Source organism: Capricornis sumatraensis, chromosome 8 (genome assembly GCF_032405125.1).
Source record: "Capricornis sumatraensis isolate serow.1 chromosome 8, serow.2, whole genome shotgun sequence".
Lineage (NCBI taxonomy): Eukaryota > Metazoa > Chordata > Mammalia > Artiodactyla > Bovidae > Capricornis > Capricornis sumatraensis.
This window is the reverse complement of record NC_091076.1, coordinates 89,896,440-89,909,756: the sequence shown is the minus strand read 5'-3', so window position 1 is coordinate 89,909,756 and position 13,317 is coordinate 89,896,440. Positions and strand designations below refer to the sequence as shown.

The following is a 13,317-nucleotide window of genomic DNA, read 5'->3' as shown; positions in this document are numbered from 1 at the left end:
TCCTCACCTTTGCCCACCTTCCAGTGACCCTGAGAGCACAGCCCTGAGAAACAGGCCTGTGCAGAGCTCAGAGAACTGTGAGGACTCCCCCTGCCTGTCAGACTCTGCTTGGGGACAGAGATGGATGGGTAAATGGTGCTGTGGGAGAAATTTTACCTTCAAATCAGGCTGTTTGACCCTTGCACTGCCCCGCCTCCACCCCCACTCCCTGAGGAAGGGGTAAAATGCAGAGAATGGCTGACTGGCAGGGTCTGATCCCCAACATCGCTGTCTGGCCTAAGCCCTGTCCAGCCATTCGGCCTGCCCTGGAGTGAGAGCTTCGGTGTGTGGGAGCCGCTCTTGCTTGTTTCTCCACCAGGCCTGCCCCAACACTTAGCCAGTCCCTGGGGCCAACACAGTTCCTCTGTGGTGACTTAGCAGCTTCCATTAGCTGTCCAAGCAACTGTGTTTCCACCCAGTACTTTTGGCGCTTGAGATTGGGGGGTGGGGGGGAGGGAGGGTTATTTAAAATAAATAAAATCCAAGGTGGCAGTAGAGGATTCCTTTTGCTTTAAAATCTTTGGACTAAAAAAAAAAAAATGTTTTTTATATATAAATATATAAAGTAAATTGTTATGTAACTATTATTGTTTCCTGTATGTTCTAATTTCTGTTTTATGATGTAATTAAAGGAAATAAGCTGTGAAGACTTTTCATTTTGCTGCGGAAATAGCGTGACTTGTAGCTAAGATTCTTAACGTCCTTGAACCCTTGGTGTGTAAAGGCCTCTGAGGCTCAATCTTTTTGGCATCTTTATTTTTTTTTTTTTACTATCCTTTAATTAGTACTCTTCATTAATTTAATACACCACTCCACTTGTCTCTAAGAAAAATGGAAGACATAATATAAATCAGAGTTTCTAAACAACCTTTGTCTTAATTAATGATAGTAATAGTTCAATCTGAGTCCCTTATCTGTGCAGAGCATTGCCCTTAGACTTAAAAAGGAGTGAGGGAGTAGTGTAATGGTTAATCAAATAGATTCCATGTTGACCCCTCTATCTCAGTTCTTGGCCAGTTAACCCCTCTATCTCAGTTCTTTGTTGGTAAAGTAGGGATAACAGTACTTGTAGAGTTGTGAAGATTAAAAGCAATAATAGTGGCATACAGTAAACATGTTACCTGCTTTGATTTCTTCATTTCAGTATCTAGTCTGCTTGGCGGCTCCTAGCTTGAAAGATAAAGGCTAAAGCCAGTAGTGCCCCTATCCTTCTGTGGAGATAGGGACGAGAAGTGCAGCCGGATCAGCAACCTCAATTTAGGTCTCAGGGTGTCTGCCCTGCCCTGAAACACCCCTGGGGAGCCCTGTGGAATCATGAGCCTCACTTGAAATCACTCATGCTGCATGAGGTAAAGGCCTAGTCTGGATTGGTCATCTGGGGCCGACGGGGTCCCACACTCCCTTCCAGGGGTCCAAGCAGATGCTTGCCTGCTTCCTTGTCCTTATTGAGGCAGCCTTGGCCTTTGTGGGAGGCAAGTTCTAGGTCTTTGAACTTCAATATGCAGATTCTCCCTTCCTGTCCTTTAATCCTGTTAATCAGTTCAGCCAGTGTTTAAAGTCTTCCTCCTGCCTACCCTCCCTAGCCAGAGGTCAGCAGGTTTAGGACTCACCAGAGATGATCAGTAAATGACAAGTGGGGTAAATGATTAATAAAGGCATTTGGGTCTGTCTGCCACACCATGCACACATGGGTTTTTCTTTTCAGTATGTTTAAAATTTTCCATCAGAAAGTTTTAAGAGAAGGGGGTTGGGGGAGGAGGGGAAGGAATGGAATAAAACATGGTTTAATATCACTTACTAAAAAGTACCTAATTTAATATAAAGTTGGTTTTCTACATGGAAAAAAATACACAGAAAATTAAGTTTCAGGTAGATGATAAACCTAAAAATGAAACACAAAATTAAGATTTTAATTCAACTACATTAAAAAATAAAGCTCTATAACCTCACTGTTCAAGAATAGCTGTAGTTGAGCAGCTTGGGCCAAGAGTTCCTTATCCATGTTGCCAGGGTGTTGGCCTCACAAGCTTAGCCAGCTCAGCTCAGCTTGTCTTGAGTTCCAGTGACTTGCTGCTGAGCAGAAAGAAACATGAGCCTGGGGCCTGCTTGTAGAACACATGATGGTTTAGCTCTTCACCTGAACCCTGGTGAAGCATCTGAGGATTTTAAAAAGGCTTCTGGTGAACATAGGACCCCAAAGAACCAGGCTGGCACCAGTCTCCTCCTCTTGAGCAGGGCACCTCTGGGCCTAGGTCAGAACCAGGTAGTAGCCATCTGGATTCTGCACTGAAAGCAGTTAAAGAAGAAGGGGCTCTAGTGAGATGAGACAGATCCCCAACCTATTGTGCTGCCTCCCAAACATCAAAGCAGCCTGTGGTACACCTGCCACATCAAGTGTTCTTCCAGGGCCCCTGAGTCCAGCTCTTCAGGACCTCCCTGGGTACAGGAGCACAGAGGAGGGAGAGAGGGCAGACAGTGAATAACCAGAACCACCAGCCTGCTGATGAGAAGTGCTCTGCTCCAGGTGATGTCCAGCAAGCACCTGCCCTTGTGACCCGTATGACTGTTGATGGGGTTGAGACAGTGTGGTGGGGAAAGCATGGGCTTTCCCTCCTAATAACTCCCTGAAACTCGGGCATTTTCCCCTCATGAGAATACTGTTACTTTTTACTGAGCAATGAGTAGCTTTTCTGAGCTATATGACTCCTTTTGACACAAAGCTGGCATGGAGCAGATGTTCACCACTTAGCCGGGGCACAGTACCCACGACACACCTTCAAGGAAACTTTCAATCTCATTTAAGAGACAATATAAGACAATCTTAACCTTTCTAGGGCCTGCCAGGCACGCAACCTCTCCCTCTGAAACCCCTACCTTTCTTCACCACAGCCACAAAGTATGATTCATCCTTAAGATTCTGAACCACCTGCAAGGGGGAAGGGGTCACTAAGACAGTTCTGTTCTTAGAGCCAAACAGGATAAGCTAGGGCAGAGACAGCGAGACTGGGCCCGAGGTTGGAAGAGTATTCCAGGCTTTGTGGGACTGTGCAGGGAACCACTGCCTACTTTACCTGGTCACTGAGGAGAGTGAGGATGCTCCCGGGGCCCTGATGGAAAAGACGATGGATCTGATTGGCTGGGAGGGCCAGGAGTTCAGCCAGTTTCCCCAGGAGCTCTACAGCACTGAGTTCATACAGAGAGATCTCCTGATAAAAGCCTGGGGGTGTGGGCAGCACAGGGGCAGGAGTCAGTGGAGGGTGCCACTGCCCAGAGGGCAAAGTAACAGCTCACTGGGAGGCGCCCAGATGGGGAGAAGGAGTAAAGGAAAAAAGCTGATAAATTCACTTCCATTTTCACCTCCCATTTCTTACCTCTGGCAAAGCCTCAAATTGAGAGGAACCTCCAGTTTAAAGACTCGATGGGACTGAATGACTGAAGCCCAAATACAATAACAAGATTATAGGGTTCTAATCCCTTGTGCTAATAGTATGACAAATTTGGATGGAATTTGTGGAATGAGAGTGTAGAGCATGGAGGAATAAACCCAGAGAGACATACTGGAAGGAGAAGACTAGTCAAATCATGGAAGATAATGCCAAGGGCATGCTGGGTCCCAGACCAGAAGAGGTTTCATGCAGCTACGCCTGGCTTTCTTTTTTCTCAAGAGGCCAGAACCTCACCTGAGTCAGGGTTCTTAGGAGCCGCCTCGTCTTGCCTAGAGGTCTCCTGAGCAACATACAAGGTCAGCCGGTGTCGGATCGGCCTGGGCCAAGAGAAAAGTCTACATTCATACCTGAACTAACAGGTCCCAGTTTTAGCCCCTTTGGGAGAACCCACCTCCTCCCAGGTGTCTAGGGAGAGAGGTCACCAAGATTTAGTGAACACTGGACCCTGTGGGGAGAGGAGAGAAAAATCCACCTTTACCCCCAGAAACAGTGAAACTGAGTGATGTACATGGGATGGGCACAGGAAGAAGTCACAGCAGCCTAACAAGCCCAACTCTGCTAGCCTTGCTCTGACAGGCAGCAGGTTGCCCTCAGGTTTCTCACTGTCCTCCTGAGTTTCTTACTTTGTAAAAAGACTTGGGGTTAAGTAGTTTTTCAGGTGCCTTCCATTTAAACATTCTATGAAATGACTGCAGCTGAGTTGGTAAGTGTAGCTACACTGGGAGGGCTTCCCAGGCGGCCCTAGTGGTAAAGAACTTGCCTGCTGATGCAGGAGACAAGTTCGATCCCTGGGTTGGGGAAGATGCCCTGGAGAAGGGGCGTGGCAACCAAGTCCAATATTCTTGCCTGGAGAATCCCATGGACAGAGGAGCCTGGCAGGCTACAGGTCATAGGGTTGCAAAGAGTCAGAGGTGACAAGTGACTTAGCACGCACACACTATAATGAAAAGGGAACCCTGGTCGGCAATGCCCAGCACCTGGCTTTGAGAGTATTGAAAAGGCGGATCCCGTCAGCAGCTCCACAGATCTGAATAAGGTCCTGGCGAGTAAGCTTCAGCAGATCAGTGCCTACAAAGTCAGACAGGGCTAGATTAGGGGAAGAGAGGCCAGGCATCAAGGATGGCAAGGGATACAACCCACTGTAGTCCTAGTATATCCAGACATGGGAGTCAGATTTGGATTCAAATTCCACCTCTGTCACCGGCTAGCTATGTGCCCTTGGGCAAGTTATTTAGCCTCTCTGAGCCCTGTTCTCAAGGGTAATGTATAAATTGTATGAGATAATGCACAAGAAGAGAGCCTAGCAAGCATTGTGCTTTCTCAACAATTAGTTCTAAATAAAAGTTGAAGGACACAGAGCAAGCTAGGACAGACAGGCTTCCTGCCTGAGTGCCCTCAGTCCCCTACATGTCTGGTCACTACCTGTGGACCAGATCCCAGCCTCACCAGTGAAACTGGCCAGTAACCGGCAGTAGCTGGAGAACCGGTGCCGATGCAACCACTGCTGTGTCTCTAGGATGGAGGCTCCGGGATTCAGACCCTGAGGCATAAAGAGTGGTCCAAGTAACACCATGGACCCAGGAGCTGACAACAAGGTGGAGGGGAAACATCCCTGCCCTTGGGGGTCCCAAGTCTGAGAAGGGAGGCTCATCCTGCGGGAGGGACATGCCCAATGCCATCAGGCAACCATTTTGCGATCTGTGGCCATGCCACATCTGTCCACCAGGGGGCAGGGCCACCCTATTATGGAAAAAGAGGGAGCTGCTGAGAAGGCTTTGGAAGAGTTGGGGGTGGGGGGAAGACTCACGGGAGCTAGGCTGCCCCCCAAGGTGTCCAAGGCGAATGATGGTGAGGAGCAGAGCCTATGGGGGAGCAGAGAGTCTGGCTCAGGAGAGCAGGATGGCCAGTCTCCTGCCCACGGTTCCCTAGGCCTGTCCTGGTGTCACCCACATGTTCCCCAGAAGCTCTCTCAGTGGCACCCCTGGGCCTGCCCCTCGCCGGCCTCCTGAGTTGAGGGCTTCTCTCTTCACTCTCACCCCAGGGGCTGATAGGAGGTGTTTATCCTGCCTCACCTCTCCGGGGACAGGAGCTTGCAGGAGTGGGGAGAGGTCAGAGCAAAAGGGCTCGGAGGCGGGTGGGCCCCTGAAATGGGCTCTGGCCACGGAGAACACTGGGGCAAACAAACAGCAAGGTTAGCCTGGACATTCAGGAGTGCGGTGGTGACTGTTGGCAGGCCTCGGGCCAAACTTGGTCCCTGCCCCAGGAGCCCCTCACAGGTAGATCAAATTTCCACACAATGAAGAGAGTTAAACTAGCCTCAGGTCTGGCTGGGGGAGTCGGGGAAGGCTTCCTGGAGGAGCTACAGCAGCAAGGGAGATGCTCCAGGACGAGGGAACAAAAGGCAGGTGGTCGCAGCAGCAGGGCACAGGAGAGGCAGCCTGTGAGCGTCTGCTCCTGGGAACCGTCAACAGCAGGCACTGCAGTCTTTCCTCGCAGGAAACGGGGACTCACTGGTGTGTATGTGGGGGTGCTGATGGTCCTGCAGCAGCCGAAGTACCTGAAGCCTCAGTCTCCCCACGTGTACACTGAGGATGTTTTCTCCCCCCGGCCCCCACTGCCCAGCACACATACCTCCATGAAGACGGTGCTCTCACAGGCTGTCTGATACTTGTTTCTCTCACGCACGGGCTGTTTCTCAATCTTCTCCCGGTCAATTTTCAGTTTCCAGTCAGCTCCTTTGGGCTACAGGAGGGTGACATGGAAACGTCATAGTTCCCCTCCTTACCTGCCCACTTCTCATTGACAGGACGGGCTCTGAGAAAGAGACCAAGCCCCATCCGTCTGTGTACAGAGAAGAAAACAGTCCCAGGTTCAGGGCCTGCAGGCTGAGTGAGGGTCCACCGGAAAGCCAAGTCAGATCCACACAGCCAACAAGGCAGGGTGACAGCCCTGAGAGGGAGGGAGGGAGGGGAAAGGGCCCCGTGCTGCCTGTACCTTAAACACCTTGACGAGGCAGCCAGCTGAATGCAGGTGCTCCAACGGAAGCTCCTTGTCGCTGGGCTTGAAAGTGTCGATCTGGAGGCGGAAGGGGACGCCTTTCTCCCCACCTTTTTTCCGAGGAGTGAACTCAGTGCTGATGCAGTGAACCTGAGGTGGGAAAGAAGGGTGACTATCCAGGTCCTGCCCACATTCAAGGGATCTCACCTGAAACCTGTTACCTGTCTGCCATCTGTCAGCCACAGCAACGTTCCATCCCCAACCAGTGTCTATTCTTAAGGCATACCTTATTAGGTTCTTTACCTGGTTCAAACTCCTTCAGTGGCTCCTTAAGACTATGAAAGGAGAAGCAAAGTCCCTGACTGTGGCATTCAAGCACCTTAAAGAGTCAAGCCTTTCTGCCTGGCTGCTCTTTCTCCCATCAATGAACCCACTGACCCACTCATCTAGCCTACTTATCACCCCAATACACCTGCATAGCTGTCTCTAGAGTCCTCTACTGGGAAAGCTCTCTTTGCTCACACTTGAGCTCATACATTTCATTCCAGGGTAGGTACCAGTTCAAAATTTATCTAAATTGAGTGTCCTGTGCTTTATTTGCTAAACCTAGCGGTCTACTCTAGGAAGCCTTCCTGACCTGCACAACCACTACAGTGGTTGTGATTGCCTTCCCGCAATCTTGTGAAGAACAGTTAAAGAATCTAACTTTACAGGTAGGGAAGCTGAGGCTTGTAGAGATTACATTATCTGGGCAAGGTCCATGCCAAGAAGTAGTGGAACTGAAATTGTGCCATATCCACCTGGCTCCTCGTCCAGGTGCTTAGAGTACAGAGGACATTCAAAAAAGGGACTTATACGTGAATTTTGACAATACTTTTTATTATAAAAGGAAATCTATTCAACATAGAAGATGCAGGGGGGCTTCCCTGGTAGCTCAGCTGGTAAAGAATCTGCCTGCAATGCAGGAGACCCTAGTTCAATCCCTGGGTCGGGAAAATCCCCTGGAAGAGGGCATGGTAACCCACTCCAGTATTCTTGCCTGGCAGGCTACACAGTCCATCAGGTCGCAGAGTCAGGACTGAGCAACTAAGTACAATATAGCACTGAAAAAGTGCAAAGGATACGGGCATCTCCATCACCCCACCTCTCAGAGAGAGTACTGTTAACATTCAAGTATTGTTTCTATCTTTTCTCTGCGCAAGAAAAAAACACAACTTTTATATACACACACACTTTTATTTTTGCAAAATAGAAATCAAACATTAAACACAAGTCTGCATTCTGCCTTTACGTATGTGAAAGCAGTTTCTCTTGTCATAAAATATTTCTGAAACATCATTTTAATGGCTACACAATTTCCATTATAAACTACTAAACACCTATTTCAAAGTCCACCCTTATTTGATGGACATTTTGATTAATATCTTTTAATATAAAAAATGGCAGGGGGATGAATAGCAGCTAAAGGTATGTTTGTGTTCTTATTCAACACTGCATTTCTTGAGGTAGAACTACTGGGGAAATGAGTATGAACATTAAATTTAATAAAATTTGCCCACGTACCTATAAAATAGATGCATCAATTTGCATTCTCGGGACATGAGGTTGTCTGTTTCTCTAAAGCTTACCAAGAATAGTTTTAAGAGTCTTTGCCAGTGTGTATATGTGTGTGTATATATATATATATATATACACATATATATATATAGTTGTTTAATCGCCAAGTCATGTCTCTCTGTGACACATGGACTGTAGCCCGCCATTGCTTTGTCCATGGGATTTCCCAGGCTAGAATACTGGAGTAGATTGCCATTTTCTTCTCCAGGGGATCTTCCTGACCCAGGGATTGAAGGCATCTCTCCTGCATTGGTAGGTGGGTTCTTTACCACTGAACCACCAAGGAAGCCGTGTGTGTGTGTGTGTACATATATATATGTAGTTTTAATTAGCATTATTAACATTTTGTGAGTTTGAACTGTCTACATTTATTATCAATTTGTATCTTTCTTATAAATTGCTTATATCCTTTGCCCATTTTTCTATTGAGCTTTCATCTACTTTTTCTTTTTAATATAGGAGAACTTTTTATGTATTTAAAATATAACATTATATATGTTATATGTGGCAACTGTTTTTCCCATTTGATATCTCTTTTTAATTTTGCCTATACTTTGAAGACCATTACTTTCTATGAAGCTAAATTCTGTCCTGTTTTGTCATTTCTTCCATCACCTTAATGTTTAACAAGTCCTTCCCTATGGTGACATTCAATCGACATTTGTCCACCTTTGTTCCTCATGGTGCTTTCTGGAAGTGATTCGTTCTTATTACCTCCTCTGACCTCCACCCAAGCTCACTTTTCTTTTCCATGTAGGCTGCTGCCACCCCCATCCGACTTCCAGCCTCCTTCCTGTCCCAGCCTCAGACTCACCTGCAGGAAGCGAGAGGTCCTCTTGGTTGGGTCCCAATAAAACTCCACGGTGTTCAGTTGTGAGGGCAGCACTTGGGGTTCCAGCACCCCCACGGACAGTGGGACATGCAGGCACAGATTGGCAGGCAGGGAGCAGGGCTCAGGCACCTCCCGTCCACAGGGGCCCCTAAGCCAGACAGCAGCCCTGAAGGGCCCTGGTCCCTCCCCAGGCACCTATGTCCAGGATGCGGTCCCCAGGCCGGCTCCACCTCCACCCGTCCAGCTGCTGCTGCTCAATGTACTGCAGGCGCCGGTCGTGAAAACCACACGCACCACGCTCTGTGGGCACAGGAGGGCGCCGGGTCATTTGGGAGCCAGCTCCCACCTCTGGGACAGGCCAACCTTGCCAGCCTCCCCCTTACCTTCCCTCCCACCTGCAGGGGGCAACAGGACTTAGAATAACTAGATCTGCGTCCAGAGGCCACCTGCCACTCCACAAGCAGTGAAACTGAGGAAGTAACCTAGAGTTTCCGTTTCCTCATCTGTAAAATGGAGGCGTCAATCCCTTTGCACTCAACCACTCTTTCTTCGCAACACTTAGCAGTTTGCGATTTGTAAATCAACTTGTAATCGTATCTAAATTGTTCAATGACCTGTTTGTCTCAGTAGAACGCAAGTCCCCTGAGGAAGGAAGCCACATCTGTCTCTTTACCTCTGAATCTCTAGTGCATAGAACAGGCTCTGGCAAAGAATGGGAGCTAAATAAAAACATTTTTTTTTTTCCCTGAGAGATGGAATCATGTGTGTGAATAATGCTATGTAAATATATTTCTAAATCCTGGTTCTGCTACTTACTGGCTCTGTGTCCTTGAGAAAATACTTCACCTCACTGTGCCTGTTTCCTCAACAATTCCCGCCACCACTGAGCTGTTGTGAAGGTCAAATGAAAAGGTGGACGTGAGAGGGTTCTACTTGAGAATGACATCACTGTGATGACACTGGCTTCCTGCCAGAGGGAGAGTCATAGCTGGCCTTTGCCAGTTCTGGGAGTGGAGGCACTTGCCTTCAGCAGCTGGGGCTCCTGGGTGGCATCGACCAGTTTGGGGTTGCAGAGCATCCGTACCTCATATGACTGGCCTAGGAGAAATTGAGGGGAAGTGGGCACCCCTCTCAGGGGCAGAGAGGCTGCCTGCCACCCCCAGCCCACCCCGAGTCCAGCCTCCCACTAGCACCCCGCTAGCCCCTCTCCATCCCCAGGCCCAGCGCACCCTGGTTCAGGTAGGTGAGGGTCTCCGCCTGCTGCTTCACAGCCGGCGAGGTGGCTGCGCAGAGCACGTACTGGAACGCAGGGCAGGGCTGCTCCGCTCGGGGGATGTTGGCCAGCTCTTCCTGCTTCAGGTAGGGTAAGGGCAAGGCCTCCCTGCCAGGGAGAGGAAGGCACAGCTGGCTTCTGCCCTGTCCACCCCCTCCTCCAGGAGGCTTTGACTCTTTCTGCCAGATTCTCCTTCCAGGGAGCCTACAGTTCACTGAAGCAGGTACCCCTGCAGCAGCCAGGGCCTAAGGGGTCCCCATTCAGCTCCTCTGGCCTCCAGCAGACCTCCCTTAAGGTGCAAATCCCCAACACTACAATATTTGCAAACATCTGCCATCAATTACTTATTTGCAACCTCAAGGCTTACCTGACTGCCAGTGACTGCCCAACATGTGTCCTGAGTGGGTGGGTGGTTAGGGTGTTTCGAGATGTTCTGGGACCCACTAAATTCCAGGTACATTTGACCATTTCCCAGTGGGTTCGCAGAGTTGGATATGACTGAGCATGCACGCACTGACCAACCACCCCCCAAGAGCAGGAAGCCCATCATCTCCAGCGTGAAACAGGTGGCCCTACCGTGCCCATCACAACTCAGACAGGGCCTTCCTGAGGGCTGGAGGGACATCATCTCCAGCGTGAAACAGATGGCCCTACCGTGCCCGTCACAACTCAGATAGGGCCTTCCTGAGGACTGGAGGGACATAATCTCCAGCGTGAAACAGATGGCCCTACCGTGCCCATCACAACTCAGACAGGGCCTTCCTGAGGACTGGAGGGAGGGGTTCTGGCCCTTACCTGAGCAAGCTGCTTGGAGGCCCAGGGTACATCTCCCCAGGGCTCGGCCACAGGTGCTCCGGCTGGTTGTGCCAAAATAGCATCTTGGAGAGTGAGCAGGACCAGCTGTGTTGCAGCACTGGGTAGGGCTGGACCCCCTGAGCCATCCAACTGGGGCCCCAGGCTTTATACACAGGCAAGGACACACAGAAGGGTGGGGCAAGGCTTCAGCCCCTTATTGGCTGAGCAACCAGGGCTCCAGGAAACTCAGGACCTGTTAGGTAGCCCAAGCTGGGAGGGAATCGAGAAATGATGTCCCTAGGGCTCCCCACCAATCATTAACTCAAAGGGGAGACAGTTTTGTAGCAAAACCAGTCACAGGGATGGATATCCACTAACCCCACCTTCACCGTTCCCCAAGAGGCCCAGGAAGCATGAGGGGCACCCTGGGGCTAAGAGATTAGCTCCAGATACATAAGCCAAATTGATTCCTGGAGACCCACTGTCTGGACCCCTCACAGGACGCTATGGGGGCTAGGAGCCTGACCACTCCAGGGGACAAGACAAACAGACACACAGCATCACGTGGACCTACAAAGGGCCTTTGCTCCCCCTGGCCTCCCCCCAGCCTCCCCCCATATAGGGGCAGTGATGGCCCAACACCTGTCCTGTCACTGGGGGCTGCCTGGCTAGGGGACTGGAGTTTACAGAATATAGTCCAGCTTGCTGTGGAAACAGCTCAGGGGGTGGTGATGGGAGGGAGAGCACACCTGTGAGGAGGGGGTGGGCCTGGGAGTGCCCCCTCCCCAGGGAGGTAGAAGGAGAGGAGGTCCAGCTGGGCTGGTCAAGCTGCCTCTCCTCTGCCCTGGGGCTGGGGGCAGACTGTGTTTACAGATGGCCCCATTCCTCAGGCTCAGCCCCTGTTGTCACTGTACACAGTCAGCCCTGGCCTGCTGCCCCCACCTCCCACTACTGTGTTTGGTGTAAACAGATAAGGGCGTTTCAGAGAGCAGAGACAGGGCTCCAAAGATGTGGCCTGACCTCATGTGACCCTAACTATCCAGGCTTTGTGATTCTGGCAGTCCCTCCTCAGAGGAAGGGAGAAGGAAAACCAAAGAGTATGCCACCCTCCCCGCCCCCACCCCACCCCACCCCACCCCCACCCCACCCCACCCCGCCCCCACCCCCCCAACCCCCCACACAATGGGCTGGGTTCCTCCAGGTACCTGGCCCCGGATCCTGTACCTACATTCTTCTCCTATGAAGCCAGACCAAAGGAGAAAAGGGGATGGGAACATTCCTGCCAATGGGGGCCAAAGAAACTTTGAGTCCCCAAGATCCCTGTTGAGACCCCTAAGACTTCAAGACTCACCCACTGCCCAAAGTTGGATTCAAAGCCAGAAGATCCCCACCATGGGACCCTCCAAGGTTGGACAGAGCAAGATACCAAGAAGGCCAGAGGAAGGGACTAGGCAGGGTCAAGAAGGGTCAGGAGGCAGGGCGTGGCCCTGGTCTGGGTGGAGCAGGATGAGGGAGTGGCAGGGGGCGAAGGAAAGAGTAGGTGGTCGGAGGTGGTTTGTTACAGAGGATGGAAGTAGAAAAGGCAGAGACTGGTGTGGGCCCCTCAGAGGAGACCACCAGGAGCTGGTTTGGGGAGGGGGACTGTACCACAGGCATGCAGTATATTAATTCCCCCTCTAGTGATTGAACCCGTGTGCGCTGTAATGGAAGCCTTAGCTGGGCTGCCAGAGAAGTCCCAAAGCATGATATATTTTTTTAAGGTGGATTTTTTTTCACATCCAAACAGCTCTGTCATTGTCTAGGCATGGCATAACTCGATCCTAATAATACCCTTGGGGTTATTCCTTACCCTAAGCCAAGGAAGTAACTTATTTTTTTTCTGTAAAAATTGCTAAGGAATAATTCACTGTCTTTCTCCGCTAATCAAAATTTATTTTGTTTTGTCTTTTATCCCAGGCAACATTCTAACCTGGAGAGTTAGAGTGTAAAGCCTACTGCTCTGCCAGAGGAAGAGGGGCTGAGAGGAGTGTCCCTCATCCATTCATTGAACCTGCCTGGTAGTAGTAAGTGAAAGTTGCTCAGTTGTGCCTGACTCTTTGAGACCCCAGGGACGGTAGACTGCTTGGCTCCTCTGTCCATGGAATTCTCCAGGCCAGAATGCTGGAGTGGATAGCTGTTCCCTTCTCCAGGCAGGGACTCTTCCTGACCCAGGAACCGAAGTGGGGTCTCCTGCATTGCAGGTGGACTCTTTACCAGCTGAACTACAATTATAAGCCAGTAGTAGCAGGGTGATTTCCTTTCCCAACAAACTGTTTCTG

General features: G+C 50.3%; 1 protein-coding gene across 1 annotated transcript; it reads right to left on the bottom strand.

Moving 5' to 3' along the window:
* Nucleotides 1-1,904: 1,904 nt before the first annotated feature.
* LOC138083642 (transcription factor CP2-like protein 1) lies at nt 1,905-11,082 on the bottom strand. Its single transcript, XM_068977473.1, is given in 14 exon segments — nt 1,905-1,921; nt 2,914-2,965; nt 3,111-3,256; nt 3,720-3,802; nt 4,463-4,553; nt 4,932-5,025; nt 6,117-6,227; nt 6,480-6,632; nt 8,914-9,020; nt 9,127-9,216; nt 9,219-9,231; nt 9,956-10,029; nt 10,161-10,312; nt 11,000-11,082. Coding segments are annotated over 14 exon segments (1,266 nt in total).
* Between the last annotated feature and the right edge of the window lie 2,235 nt (nt 11,083-13,317).